The 14,738-nt window shown below is 48.5% G+C and overlaps 1 protein-coding gene and 1 long non-coding RNA gene across 2 annotated transcripts in view; both read right to left on the reverse strand.

The window, feature by feature from the left end:
* Positions 1-2,635: 2,635 nt before the first annotated feature.
* On the reverse strand, positions 2,636-4,514 carry LOC129630580 (uncharacterized). The gene is made up of 3 exons (XR_008703744.1): positions 4,504-4,514; positions 3,369-3,526; positions 2,636-3,023 (listed from the first exon to the last, which is right to left on the reverse strand). It is a non-coding gene; the product is annotated as an uncharacterized LOC129630580 (long non-coding RNA).
* A 1,710-nt stretch (positions 4,515-6,224) lies between these two features.
* The window catches only part of TSHZ3 (teashirt zinc finger homeobox 3), a 69,781-nt gene continuing 61,267 nt past the window's right edge, over positions 6,225-14,738 (reverse strand). Inside the window, exon 2 of the mRNA XM_055551610.1 lies at positions 6,225-11,029. Within this exon, the coding sequence (XP_055407585.1) occupies positions 7,824-11,029 (3,206 nt within the window). The 3' untranslated portion in view covers positions 6,225-7,823. The remainder of the gene's footprint in view (positions 11,030-14,738) is intronic.

Below are 14,738 nucleotides of genomic sequence, written 5' to 3' on the forward strand. Positions count from 1 at the left end.
TGGGTTCGCAAAGAGTCAGACACGACTGAGCGACTTCACTTTCTTGTGTTCCTAGAACTTCTGCAAACAGAAGACTGGCTGACCTTCCTGATAGCAACTGTGGGCCAGAGCAGGACACAGTGACCGTCCTGGGCCTCATCTACAGATGGGCCCTGCAGGCATCCCAGCCGGCCTCCCTCCCAGGATGGCTGTGAAGAAGCAAGAAGAAAATGGCATGTGACCATCTTGAGAGAGCTGAGCTTTTCCACACCTGGGTAGGGTGACACCTCGGGGTGGGAGGAAACCTTTGCTTTTGGGGGTAGAAGCCCACGAGGGCGCTGTCTTGCCATCTCAGCTGGGGGCCTCAGGACACATCCCTTACTTGAGAAGTGGGCTCCGAGTCTCCCCTTACCACTGCCAATCCCAGCAATCCCATCAAGGTGCCATTTAACCAGAGGGAGGGGAGACTCCGAAGGGTCCGATTTCACTGGCATGGTCCCTTTTGCCTGGAGCGGGAGTCCACGGGACTGAGCATGGGTCAAACCACACAAAGACTGCGTGAGTGAGTTTAGCACAACCACGCGAGTCGGCCACGCCGCCCGGCAGGTCCCTGTGCTGCAGGAAAGCCTCCTTTCTTGTCCCTCAGCCAGAGCGGCTTCTGTCTGAGGCCTGTCTGCAGCCCTTCAAACCCATTTGACTGGGTTGGAGCGCATCACACTGTCACCAACTCAGTTTTCATTAAGCGGCTGCTTCTCTGTTAGCCTAGCCAAGCAGAAGAACTCAAACACATGCACAAATTAAATCGACATCCAAACTCCACCAATATACAAAGCAATTTAAATGATATTCATTAGAGCGATGACAAGCCCTGATGAGGCTTTCAGGAGCTGGGTCCTTCAGCTTTTGCCGACTCGGTTTCATGGTCACTGAGGCGGAACTCCGGCGACTGTACCTCCATTTTTTTTTCAGCTAAGAAAATGACTCCTTCCTGACACACCTACCTCATTCTCTCTCCTTTCCTCCCCAGTGTCTTGGCCTGAGTTTCCCCAGCCCTGGTTTCTGGACACACAGGTACGGCTATGAACTGGAGTCACATAAAGGAAAAAAGCAGCCACCCTGACTTCTTTTTTCCATAAATGCTCCAATTAAAACAGATTTCAGTTTCTCGTAATTTCATTTCACTTGGCCTGGGAGATCTCTAACTCACAATTATGACGGTCGTAAATGTGTCCTGGAATCCTGCTGTGGGAAAAAAAAAATAATGGAAGTGAAATGTTGAAATGCAATAATTTTTCAAACTTAACCCTCCAAATTTAAAAAGTCGTTTCCCAAGTCCTATTTATATATTTTAATTTTTAAAGAGAGAGCAGGATGGGGCCCCACCCCCACCCCCTGCTGCTGCCTGGGGCTACAGCAGAGGAGATAGAGGCTTGGTGGGGTCTGCAGGCACGGGTGGGCATGGAACCCTCAGGCCTCACGTGTCGGGACTAAGAGCCATGCCAGTCTCAGAGTCATGTCTTGAGTCTCCAAGTCCCAGGAAAGGATTCAAGTCCACTTGGGCAAAGAGAGCAGCAAGGGACTGCCTGATTCATCGCCAGCTAAGGGCAAAGCAAGGTCATGGCCACATCCATCAGCTCTCTGGGCTTTGGAGTTTGCAGCCCAGACAATACCCACAGCATGGGGAACCATCCACAACTTTATACACTGATGCCTGCACTTCTGTTTATAATTTTATGCTCAAGGTTAATTATGTCCTTGGCTTTGATCAGCGATATTAGCACGTGAGAATGTTGCCTGCACCCATATTGGGAAATAAAGATTCTTAGAAATACCCATGGACTGCAAACATGCTTTCATCATTAAGGCCTGAGCTCTTAATTAGGAAAAAGCTTTTAAATACTGGTATAGACAGCACTGTCCAAACGAACGTCCCGTGATGATGATAATGTTCCTTATCTGTGCTGTCCAAAAGAGTCGACACTAGCCATATGTGGCTACCGAGCGCTTGAAAAGTGGCTGGTAAGACTGAGGAATGAAATGTTTTACTTTATTTCATTTAAATTTGAATGACCACGTGTGGCTGATGGCCACTATGTTGGACTGCTCAGGTTAGACAGTAAATAATAGTGTATCCTAATTCCTGAGTAGCTAATTGTGGATGTTAATCTCTGGAAAAAGGTCACCTTGCTTATCATCATTATCATCAGGGATGATTTATTAAGAATATATTAGTACATGACATTACACAAAGGTGGTGGAAAAGCAGTTCTTCTGATCTTTTATCATTAGAATTTAATTTTGAAAACACCTGGCTCTTTGGACGTAGGGAAGGGCACTGACCCCTGAATGCTGAGCCTCAAGAAGCTGCTAACTTTGATTTAAGTCACTCTTGATGTCCACAGCCATGGGCTGATTGAGTCACCATCAGGCTCTGCGGGTCTGTGAGGTCACTGACCAATAATGTGGCAAATCCAGTGTTTTGGTTGAGCGGGAAACATGGTCCCAAATCAAGGGTGATTTGCGATGCCTTGGGAACCATCAAAGCCCACCCAAATGTTCGCCATTACAATCCTCCTAGGGGTGGCCTCCTGTCAGATCTTTGGAGATTGAAAATGGTGCATCCGCCTCTGGCTTGGGGAAACCTGATGCCTGTGTGGAGAGCGAGCATCTCTCTGGAAACAAAATCCTGTGTGCTCCCTGCTCTGCACTGATCCCGGGAGTCCAGGCCTCGGCAGAGTCTGCCATATCGCACACACAGGGAGGTGGGGTTTGTCAGGAGAAAATTCCCCTCCCAGAAGCTTTCTGCTGTAAGACAGAGCTGAGGCCTTCCCCCAAAGGAGTGAGATGGTTTTTGAAGCTAACTATAGCATATTTTGCAAAGGCCAACGCACCCTGGAATCGCGTGGGAGCAGAAGCGCAAGTACCTTTTCTGCGTCTCCAAGGTCAGCCACTGGCTGAAAGGCATCAACTGGCGCCGGGTCCCCAGGGAAATGCATTTTCAGGTTCCCTTTTGCCAAAGATTACACGTGCTTACTAATAAATCCCTAGGGAGAAAAAAGGTTAGTGTTTCTATTACCAAAAGAATAACTATCTGGCAGAGTAAAAATGGTAATTTCGCCATTAGCTAAAAGGATAATAGCTATTATTTTAAAGTTAAAGTATTTATTATTGAAGAGTGGTGTTGGGATTTGTGTGTTTTCATTCTTATGATTGCTTCCTTTAATACCAAGTGGATTATTTTTGTGCTAAATAGTCAACAGAATAAAATGTGATTGCAATTTTCCAATTTCAAAAGAGCTGCACAGATGAATCTGAAAAAATAAAATCATTTGTTTTTTTTTTTTTCTATTGGATGACTTAGAAATCTCGGGGGATAATAGTTTCAGTACCGGATTTGTTCATTGCACCCTTGTTTCTTCCCATCACCTCCTGTCTTTTGACCACTCTCAGACTCCTCTCTTCAGGGTTCTGTTCTCAAGATGGAGCTTGACTCTCCCCAGAGCTTGGCAGTTACTATGGCCTTCTGTCATGTATGCAGTCACCAGGTCTGTGAAACAATAGGTAGGTCAAGGATTGAGGGCAATGAAGTCCACCTAGTTGGCGTGGTCTGATTGTTTAGAATGAATTCTTCTAGATCTGCAGACCACAGCCCTGAGCTCTGCTGGGGAACCCTCCCAGGCTAACCACCTCCACCTAAGCTCTCCTTAGCACCAGGCAAAGAAACGCCTCTTTGGTGGTTATCAATATATTTTTTTTTTTCCTTTTTGCAGAATGAAAATAGAACGAAGATGCCAGGGAGATCTGGGTCTTCATCATAACCCACCCTCTTTAACTATGTAAGATTTTGGTTAATTATAGAATTCTTGCTGCCTCAAACTTAAAGATACATCACTGATATTTTTTGCTAAATGTTGACGGCAGCGAATAGCTAAGATGTGGCATATTGATTTCTTGTTGTGAAGTGAGCTGTTCAAGCTCCATTTAAGATTTTCATCTTGCATGTAGCCCTGAGCACATCATAGCACCATAAATTAGTTAAATTGCACATTTATCACAAATGTTATTTTAAGATACTGCGTAAATGTGATGGCTCGAAGATATACAGTAAGGCTGCAACAAGCCTGGGCTTGGGCGGGGTGAGGTCGGGGTCACCTACACACCTGTGATTAAAACCTCCCTCGCTTGGCACCATCCTCCACCTCCCTGGAATCATTTAAAGACCTGACTTGGATGACCCCTCCTTCCTGCTCTCACTTTCTCTATTAACATCAATGGTAGGAGAACGAGTGCCCAACTACACTGCACTGGTAACGCAACTTCAGATCTCCCCTACTGGTCTCAGGAAAACCAGGGCCATTTTGGGCTGTGACTGGAGGCTCTTTTGGATAATGGCTCTCTCTCCAGCCAGGGAAGGGTTTGATGAGACGAACTTGAGAGTAAATGGTCCTCCATTTCCATGCCGGGTGGGGTCCCAGCCAGCCCCGCCTCCTGCCATGATGCATGCTCGGGGAATTGCCATCTTACCAGGCTAGGTTGCACTCACGCCTCAGGCCCTTCACCGCCTAGTCACTGTTTCCTCCAGAGGTAAAGCTGATTTCTGGGCCCCATTAACATGAGTGGTCCTTTCTTGGCTATACCTTGGGGGCCAAGAGCTTGCTGCCTGTCTTGGCCATAGCTCCTCTCTTCTATACCCAAACTGAAGTTCCTAAAGCTAACCCTGTAGGTGGGGTGAGGAGGAGATGGGCAGGGCATCAGGTTCTTCTCCCAAACTGTAAATGGGGGGTGGGGTTCCCAGCCTCACTTGCACAAATCCCCTCTCCCTTCAAGCCACATGGGCCCTGGTGGTGATGGAAGTGTTGTCAGTTTAATCTGTTAGATGCAGGACTTTGGATTCTAATAAACCGATGCTATATTTAACCTGTGAAAAATTCAAGAGTGGAAATCTGGGCTCCAGGATGTGAAGATGCGGAAGGCACAGCGGGGAGGGTGTATCTGTCCCGAGCCGGGTTCTGGGGGGAGCCGGGCCCCTGGGGGAAACGTACGATGTCCCAGGTAGGGGCAGACAGGAGTGAAGAGCCGCTCTGGGAAGGACTGCGGCGGCCACCCGGGAGGAGATGGGGAAGACGACAAGGCTGGAGACCCAGAAGGGAAAGCCCCTCTGCAGTGCCTGAGGCCACAGTCCGACTGTCTGCATCACAGGGCAAGCAGAGCCAACACAGACCTCCCCACTTGCCAGAAACCCGTTTTAAACTCTAGTGAGTTTCTCTCTAAAAACCCAGAGATGGATTGCTGAGAGAAAGTAGAGCAGACAGAAATTTTGGCCTCATCTTGACTAAAAGGGGTGGGGATGAATGGGGGGGAAAAAGACGTAGGTGTGTTGCCGAACATCTCTGAAAGGGCTTAATTTAAATTTTTAATAAAAGAGTATTTTTTTAACGTGGAGGTGTTTTATATATTACATGGATGTAATACATCTCTCATTTGTATAATTCTAGGTTAGGAGCTATGATTCCACATAACTGCAAGAGTAGTCTGAATATAGTAATAAAGGTATTTTACAATTTTACATGATGTTCCCAGCGTTTTGTTGGCATGATTTGCCGGGGCTAATAAAAGCTTGTGATTATCATATAAATGCTCTCCCCACTCCTCCCGTGGATGGGTTCAGGCTCCCCGCCCCCCTACACCTCGTTATCCGTGCTCACTTTAGCACAGAAGAGACAGCATGGACCCCAGGGTCCACCTGCCCAGCTGGGCTCTGTTTTCTGCTCCTTGAAAATCCCGAATCAACAGGAAGGAATTGCCCTGCACCGAGCCTTCCAAAAACCTTTCCTCCCATCTGCCATGGGCAGGGCTCAGGGCCCTGACTTGGACTTCTCTCATCCAGATGGGAGACCCAACTCCCGCCCCCATGCGGGTCGCCAGGTGTGACCAAAGCTTCACTACCGATATTTGATAACATCGCCTTCCCAGCAAGAATCTAACCCCACGGGAACATCTTCCTTTCTTCTACATTTTTATTCTTGGGGAAAATTCTGTCCACGCCGCCTCTGAGTGAATGCTCGCTGCTCTCCAAGCCCAAAGTTCACTAAAACTCCCTTGATTTACGGGCGGCTTCCGACTGCCAGCACCTGGCAGACACAGCAACCAACTCAGTCATAAACAGATCGCATACAATTTAATTTTAATGTGCTCGTTAGTCGTAGCACATTTCAGACATAATTGTGAACGCAACACAAAATTATAGCAAAAAGACAATTTTAATGCTGCCGTAGAAAAGAGGGTTATATGAAGAGTCACATAATGGTGGTTCATTGTCAACAACAAAACAGGGCACAGAGTGTCTGTGCTGTTTACATGCCAATATTTTATACATAGGTTCTCATATGGTGTCAGCTGTCAGTTACTTCTGCAAATTAACTGCCAAAAATGGAGAAGAACAGAATCACTTGGAGAGCCGGTAACCACGGGTTACCTTTCATAAGCCTAAAGATAAAGCTGCAGTGTGGGATCTTGGGAGAATAATTAGGAAGAACAAAACAGAAAGTTACCAATTGAAATAAAAAGGCTTCCTACAATATGGAATAGCAACCAAGAGGGCTTATAAATAAGTAAAAGAGGTTGTATCACAGAATGCCTCGTGACTTTTAAGCAAAGTATTACAGTACAAACATTTTAAAGGCTTTATCAATGTTTAGGAAATACAGTACAAGTTCTCTCTCTCTCTCTTTTTTTTTTGTTCTTTTTTTTTCCTTTTCAAATAGACTTAACCCTTTGAGCACTGAGTTTATTTTGAGCGTGTTTTTTTTTTTTTTTTTGATTTCTAATAAATACCTTTAAAAATAATGTGCAAAATAGTTATGATGCCTGCCATGGATGGATCTCCTGGCCTCGTTTATTCAGACTGCTCAAAACAAATGATAATATGATGCTAATAAATATGTATAATTTAAATGTGAACCTCTATCAATATAGATGTACTGTATAGCAAAACAAACAATCATACTTTGCTTTCAGATAATGTTTCTGTATACTTTATAAATGCTATCTGTGGTATCTTCTGTATAATTTACAATGTTTGCATGTAAAAAACAAAACCCATAGACCTTAAAAAAAAAAGAAAAAGAAATATACACTATACATAGGCACGGCTTATGCCCAGAGCATAGCAGGTACATAAAACACTGTTGCTATAAATGCAAGAAAAAAGGTCATTTACCCACAATCACATTTTTCATAAGAGAGTCTGAAATCTATACAATATATACATCTATGTTTCAATGTGAAAATAATATTCTTTTAAATTTCAAGGCGTGTTATACCCCTGCAGACCTGCATAAATGGAGGTTCATATTATTAATTATAACTAAGCTGGTAAGGAGTTTAAAAAACAGAGCTTCATACATTATTATTATTATTTTATTTTTTAACCAAATTAATGCAAAAGTGCTTCAAAGTACTCAGAGGGCTAAAGATGAAAGGGTGAAAAATGCCAGCACACTTGAGCCGTGTGGAAAAGTGTGCCCGGTTTCGTCATAAATGCTTAATTAAACTGTCTGTTAATGCATGCAGCTTGAAGCATCAGGGGATGCTCACAACTAAATCCCATTTACACAAAGTTCCAAACACTTACCACTGCGTTTTAACCTTCATATTTTACCAGTAACAACAGCTGAGTATGCACCTCTATTAAACACTGTACAGTTATACAAAACAGTCCAGCCCAGAGTGATTCTCTGCAGTTAAAATAAGAACATGTGCCAAGAACAAGACAGAGGGGCCTTAAGGTGCCTGCAACAGTTTCCCTCAAAGCGAATTACAGTCACTTTAATCAAAAGCAAACGCTACTGCTTCTCTAACTCAGAAACATACAGAAGGTGGTCCTCAGGGGACTTCCCGTGTGTTTTGCTGAGGTGAAGTTTAACCGCATGCTTGCTTGCAAAGGTCCGATTGCAAAGTTTGCACTGGTAGGAGGTCCCCAGGTCCTCCTCGGGGGAGGACGTCACCAGTTTTTCTGACGGTGACTTGGTTTGTGCTATCTGATTGTTAATCTGTTCAGTGGACAGTTTGGACAAATCCCGTAGCCGGAAGCCCAGGTGTGACTCGAGGTGGCTGATGTATGTGGAGGGAGTCCTGATTTGTGACGCGCAGTCGTTACAAAAGAACACAGGGTGGCCGGTGTCCAAGTTTTTGAGGAACTTTGTTCCACCTGTCCTTCGCAGCTGGTACTTGACGTTGGCCAGCCAGTGGCTGATGGTGGTCATGGAGAGCCCGGTGAACCTGGAGATGTGCATGCGCTCCTGGGGGCTCAGGTCCGACATGATGTACTTGCCCTCCGAGGTCTGCCGGAGGCTGGCGGCGAACTGCGCCTGGAGGATGAGCAGGTGCTGGGGGTTCCAGTTTGACTGGCGGCCCTTCCTCTTCTGCGCGGGCGTCGCCTCCTCGGCCTCCTCCAGGGTGGCTCCGTCAATGTCAGACTTCTCAGAGATGCTGGAAGGGGTGGAGGACTTTGATGTGTGGCTCTCTGTCAAGTTCTTCAGCATATCGGATATATCTGACAAGGCGTTCTCGCGTAGCGGCGAGTTTGACATGAATGATACGACGGCAGATGTCTTTGCCGTTGTCACCGTGGATGAGGAGGTTGCTGGGGATGCGGACGTGGGTGACAAAAGCGCTGAGCCCAAAGAGCAGCCTTTGTCACTCTTGCCTTTCGTCAAGTCTATGGGCTGGTCGTTGCTGACGTGGTAGAAATAGCGGTCGAGGTGGTCTGCCTTCTTGGACTGCAAGGGTGGTGGGGTGGCCACCGCCGCCTTCTCGGCCAGGCTGTTGCTCATCTTGAAAAGCATGCTCATGGGGTCGAGCGCAGGCAGGGAGGGCTTGGCGGCCTTGCCCAGGTGGATGTTCATCACCGACTGCAGGGCGCTCAGAGGGTTAACGAAGGGCTGCTCTGGTGGGTGGTCGGTGATGATGGCCGTGCTGCTGCTCAGGCCGCTGCTCATGGGCTTCACCAGGTCCTTGCCGTTCTCCACCGGCTCTGCCAGGGGGCTCCCCTCCTTGCAGCCATCCCGCTGGGGGCTGGGGCTGTCCTCCTGGCTTTTGAAGCCGCCGTCGCTGGATGCCTCCATCTTGATGGGCTCGCTGATGTCGCTGCTGCACGGGGATGGGGTGGCCCGCTTGGGTGGAGAAAGCTTGCCCTCAGGCTCCTTCATTTTCTCCTCGACTTTGGCAACTTTCTCGGTGACTTTTTTCACCAGCTCCTCCATGGCGTGAAAGTTTGTCTTGGGCATGGGGGAGGTCTGGCTGCTGGGTGGAGTGATCAGGGTCTGGTTCTTCGTGGGGGACACGATGTCACTGTTGCCAAACATGGGCTTCAGGGGTGTGCTTTTCCCTGCGGAGCCCAGAGACAGCTTCATCATGTTGGGGAGCTGGTAGGCGGCGTGGATGCTGGGGTAGCCCCCCCAGCTGGGGGTGCCATTCTGGGCCTTGTTGATGGCCGACGTGACTGTGTTTTCCAGGGACTTAAGGATATCGAGCCCGCCCTTGGGGCTCTCTTCGAGGTCGTTCTCAGTCAAATAGTGGTACTTGGAAGAGATATCATACTTCTCCTCCTCCTCGCAGGCCTTCTCTTTTTCCTTAGGCTTCTCTTCGAGGACAGCTTTCTCCTTGTCCGCTTCCTTCTTGACCTCCACGTTCAGTTTTGGGGAGATGCTGGCGGGCGTGTTGGAGGGGGATGTGAAGGTGGTAGCAGCCAGGGGCACGGACTGCACCTTCTCGTCCAGCAGGCTGGTGATGCTGGGTGTGACGGGCGTCTCCATGATGGGCTTCCCCTTCTTCATGGCCGAGTTGGTGACCTTGATGAAGTGGCCGGTCACCATCATGTGGGCCGTGAGCTCCTGCAGTGTGTCGTGCGAGCTGCCGCACTCCATGCACTTGAGGATCTGGGACTTGCGGGCCTCGAAGTGCCAGGCATAGCTGGCCCCGTTCTGGTGGCCATAGCGGTTATTTGGCGTGATGTACGGGTTGGAGTTCTTCTGAAGCGCATCGTTTGTGTCCACCATGGCAGCTTTGGGGGTGCCGCCGGTGGAATCTGGGGAGCTGGGCAACTCCAGCTCCAGCGAGGCCTTCTTCCGAGTGGCTGGGATGATTTTGGCTGCAACGGGAGTGACGGGTTCCTTCAGAGGCACTTTTTGGTAGTGTTTCGTTTTGATCATATGGACACTCAAGTCCTGGAGGGACTCGAACGAGTGGCCACAGTACATGCACTTCAACACCTTCTGGGCATCCTCCTTGCCCTCCATTTCCAGCAGCGAGCGTTTGCGGGGCTTGGACCAGCGCTTGGGGTTGTTGTTGTCGGTCTCATGGTTGTCGTCGCGGTAATGCCCCGTCTCGTTCATGTGCACCGTCAGCTCCACCAGAGTGTCGTAGGCGGCACTGCAGTCTTTGCAGCGGAACTTGCTGGCCCCGGTGAAGATGGAGCCGTAGAGCTTGCTGCTCTGCCGGTACAGCTGCACCGTGCTGAACAGGCTGGGCTCAGGCAGCATGCGGCTCTGGGACACCTGCTGCAGGGTCTTGGCCATGGCGCTCTGGTGCCAGTCGAAGCTCCCGCTGCCACAGCTGCTGCTGCTACTGCTGCTGCTGCTGCTGCTCCCGTTGTTCTTCTCCGAGGACGGCTGGTGCAGGTTGAGGGTGAGGTTGGACCAGTAGGAGTTGGAGAGGAAGTTGTTGTACACGGCCTTCATCTGCTCCAGGCTGTCAGATATGGTCGTGTCTTCTGGCGGGACGGTCACCTCCTTGGTCTCCTCTTCGTTCTTGATGGAGCCACTTTCAAAGTCGGCCATCCGGTCACTGGTCTCACTGATGTGGGACTCGCTGTCCATCTCGTGGCTGGAAAACTCGGCCGCCGGGGAATTCTGGTAGCTCGGGCAGGTCTTATTGAGCTCCTTTTCCGGGCACATGTACTTAGCCGACGGCTCTCCATCTGCAGGGCTCTCTTCTGGGTCTATGTCTTCGTCTACCAGGGCAGCAGCCTTTAACTCATCTGAAACATAGGCTGCATTGATAACAGGTGGAACAGGTAGGACAGAAAGAAGAGACACATGGAGGAGGAGAGAAAGAAAAAAGAAAGCATTAGTAAGTGTTGATCTTACCTAGAACATTTTCTCGGCTCTTGGGAAAATGAAGCAAAGTAGACGGGCACATTTATTTGTAAAATTAAATAGTTAAAATGTGGTGTTTCTTTGGAGCAAAAAAAAAAAATCTGCTCTTCAAACATAATTTGCCACCTTATTCTTCTCAAGGGGCAACAGCTTGAAATTAAAACTAAATTTGAAATTAATGAAGCACATTCTGGAGGTGGCATTCATTTCTAAAGTAATAAATTACTTGTATCAACCTCAGAGACAGCAGTTCCTGTCTGTCAATTAATATGTCTTATGCTTCTCCTACCCCTAATGCATTTCTTAACAGACAGATTCACAATTTAAATTAAGCAAGCATTTTTTACTCATTACATTTTTGAGGCTCAATCTTTAATAAATATAAAGCCCAAAAACATCAATACAATTTTTATGAAGTAAAAAGAAAGTACATCAATTGTACTAAATTAGAAACAAGGTTTTGTGACTTTTTTTTTTCCCTTCCTTCTGGAAAAGTCGGTCTTATAAAAGCTTGAATTAAGTTTCCTACCCGGGTCCAGGTGCTCATTTGTTCCAGATGGGAGGGAAGCCCCTGACCCACCACCACCCAGCCCCGGCCTTTCCCCTGTGTGTACTCTCAGCCATTCTCAGCCACTGGCACACACACTATCCACGCAGAATTATGTCAGAACAAGTTCAGGAAAATTGGTATGCGGTGCTCATTCCTGCTGTATAAATATATACAAGACCTTCCAGTGGACCTTACAAATGTCAAAGTGTTTGCTCTTTAGACTACTTTGTCAATATTTACTCAGCATAAGCTTCATGGGCATCCAACAGGGATCCTGTCTTTCTGGAAGTAATGTAACTGGGGATGTGAATGCAGCCTGTGCTTCCGAGCAGGTGGAGGTACTCTCAACAGGGCCGAGCAGCTGTGGGTTCTAGAAGATGCCCTCCAGAGATGCAAAGCTGGGAGAACACTGTGCTATCGGAACTAAATGATTTTTTTTTTTTTTTCCATTCTAAATTTGCATTCAGTGACTTTGGTTTTTTCTTACGGAGCTTGCCTGACCCTGTAAATCAAGTTGGACTGGGTCTTGTGACTAGCTAGACGTGGCCAGCCCTGTGGTAAGTGACAGTGTTAAGGCAGAGAAGGGGTGAAAAGTAACTTCTTGTCAGCTCCTCAATACCAGTTTGCTTCCAAAGGCCAGCTGCTAAGGCTGGAATGCCACAAGTGTTAACATTGCATGGCTGATTGAAAAGTCTTAGGAAAGAAAAGGAAGCTTTGTTTGTGGCATTCACTCCCATGATGTTAAAGATTTGCCCCCAAACCAATTTCACACTAGAAAAAGTAACAAACAAAACAGTGAAATGACTCCAAGAAGACTCCCTGGAAGACACACAGATATTCACCACTGCCCCCCGCCTCCTTCCATCCAGGTCAAGAGTGATATATTTTCGTACCTAAGTCCCTCTTTGAGTACCAAGATTTCTAAGCTGAAAAACTACTGATGTTCCAGCACTGAGATGATTTGAACTTGATGGGAATAGTGTCCAGGTACATGCAGCTGTAGAAGCCAGGCTGCTTCTGCTCAGATGCAAACAGTGAAGCAAGAGTCTTGGGCTCGAGCTATGGAATGTCCTTCCGCAGATGACCAGAAGAAAGTGTCCTGCTCCGTCAGCTGCCGTGAGACTTCAGTTTGAGGTTGTGCACTTGGAGCTGGCAAATTAACATGCCAAACAAACTCTTTCCTAAGGCCCAGGGCCACAGTGCATGGGGGCCCATGGTGCTGACCATAAGGGGGAAGATGAATGTTGGAAAAGGAAGCAGAAGAGAAAAAGGAAAGCAGGCATTGCCCCCTCTGCAGAAACACTCTCTGCTCATCATTCTCTTGAAGTCTGGCTCTCAAACACCAAACAGGACTGGCAGGTCGGCAGGGAGGGTGGCTGAGGGCAGAGTGACCAAGAGTCACAGCTTCCCTGGAACTGTCTGAGTCTCAGCACCAAAAGTCCTACATCCCAAGGATCTTCTCAGTCCTGGGCAAAACCGGTTAGCTGGTCACCCCGGCGAGGGGACACCAGCAGGACTAGGTCCGAACGTCCAGGCAGGTTTGCATTCCTCTTAAAGAGGAGCTTGAGCAGAGTGAGCTGGGTTTGACTGTCTGCAGAATGCACTGGGAGCAAGTATGTATAATGTTCCTATCCAAGGGGTTTCATCTGGAACACTGAGTCTGAAAGGAAGGAGAAAAACACAGTGGCCTGTGTCCTGCAGCGGAGGTGCAAGGAAAAGCCCAGCCCTGTGTAGACAGGGCAGATCCCTGAGCCCCCGTAGGAGCCACTGTCTGCAGCATGAACCACACCTACCAAGGCTCCCACGGAATTCAGGCTAGGAGAAGCAGGGGTCCAGAAATGGCCCCATCTGGCCAGGCAGCTGGAAGCCAGAGTCAACGGTGGTCACGAAGGCCACCAGCTCAGGGAATATTGTAGCTCTACCAGTCTACCTGCCACCCAGGAGCGGTGTGGGCCCCGTGGAAGCCTCAGCACAGTGAAGGGGGGGACAGCAGGCTGTCAGGAGCATCCCCCAACACACATGTGCACCATCATCGGCTTGATCAGCTCCCACTCTGAGCTGGCCCCCAGTGGACTCCAACATGCCTTGTAAATTGCACAGCAGTATCAGAATGTCATCAGTCTGGTGACTGAGGAGGAAATTAAAAATGAAAGAAAAGTAAGGCCAACCTCGCAGTTGACAATCAAATCCTACTCTGAAGAAAATCAAAAAGCTTTGGGGCCAAGAGGTCCTGGATTGGGGAGACCCGGCATGACCCCACACAGCACCCTTTGGCCTTGCCGTGGCTTCTGAGGCTCCTCCTAAATACCGCTGCACACTGCCCTGACAGGAACCTCACTGCATGAATCCTTCCTCTATGTTTTGCGATAATTGCACTCCTCTGAGAATATCACATCCACTCTCGATGACTGAACTTCAAGAAGTAGTGAGAAAGTGGAAATGGGCCTAGAGAAATGGCAGAGGGCAGGAAAGAGTGGAAGGGTTCATTCATTCCTCCAATTCTGATCATGCTCCACCCCCACCAGAATACCATTTTCTTTCTCTAGGACTCCGTTTCCCCATTTGTAAATGACAGGTCACTGCGGCCAGATCAGGCCCTCCTTCTCTGCTTCTCTATTTTGTGGCTTTTCGGAGCCAAAGGTAAAGAAGTGAGGCCATGCCCGCTTGCTCTGGCTCATCTCTGCTAAACTCTGGCTCCTTTTCAGCACTCAGCAGTCAAGTGACTCCCTTGTCCTTCTGCTCTGCGCTAACTGGCAAAGTCCCTGGCCAGAGAGAAGGAGGAACATCCTCAGTGGATCAGTTCACGTCCCGGATCAGGCCAAGAGGGAGCGGGATTGGGTGTCTCCGTCACAGTCTGGGTGGACAGTAAGAGGTCACCGAGGGTGCGGGGGAGCTGGGTGAGAAGCTAGCCCCACGAGGCTGGCTATCAAGGGCTCCTTCTCTCAGGGAGGCGATGGCAGGCCCTGTCCCCCTATTTGGACCTCACAGGTAATCATGCACAGGTGACAAGGCCTGAGGAGGCTTTGCTACTGTGGATGGTTACTTTGATCCCT

The sequence above is a fragment of the Bubalus kerabau genome, chromosome 17 (genome assembly GCF_029407905.1).
Source record: "Bubalus kerabau isolate K-KA32 ecotype Philippines breed swamp buffalo chromosome 17, PCC_UOA_SB_1v2, whole genome shotgun sequence".
Taxonomy (NCBI): Eukaryota; Metazoa; Chordata; class Mammalia; order Artiodactyla; family Bovidae; genus Bubalus; species Bubalus kerabau.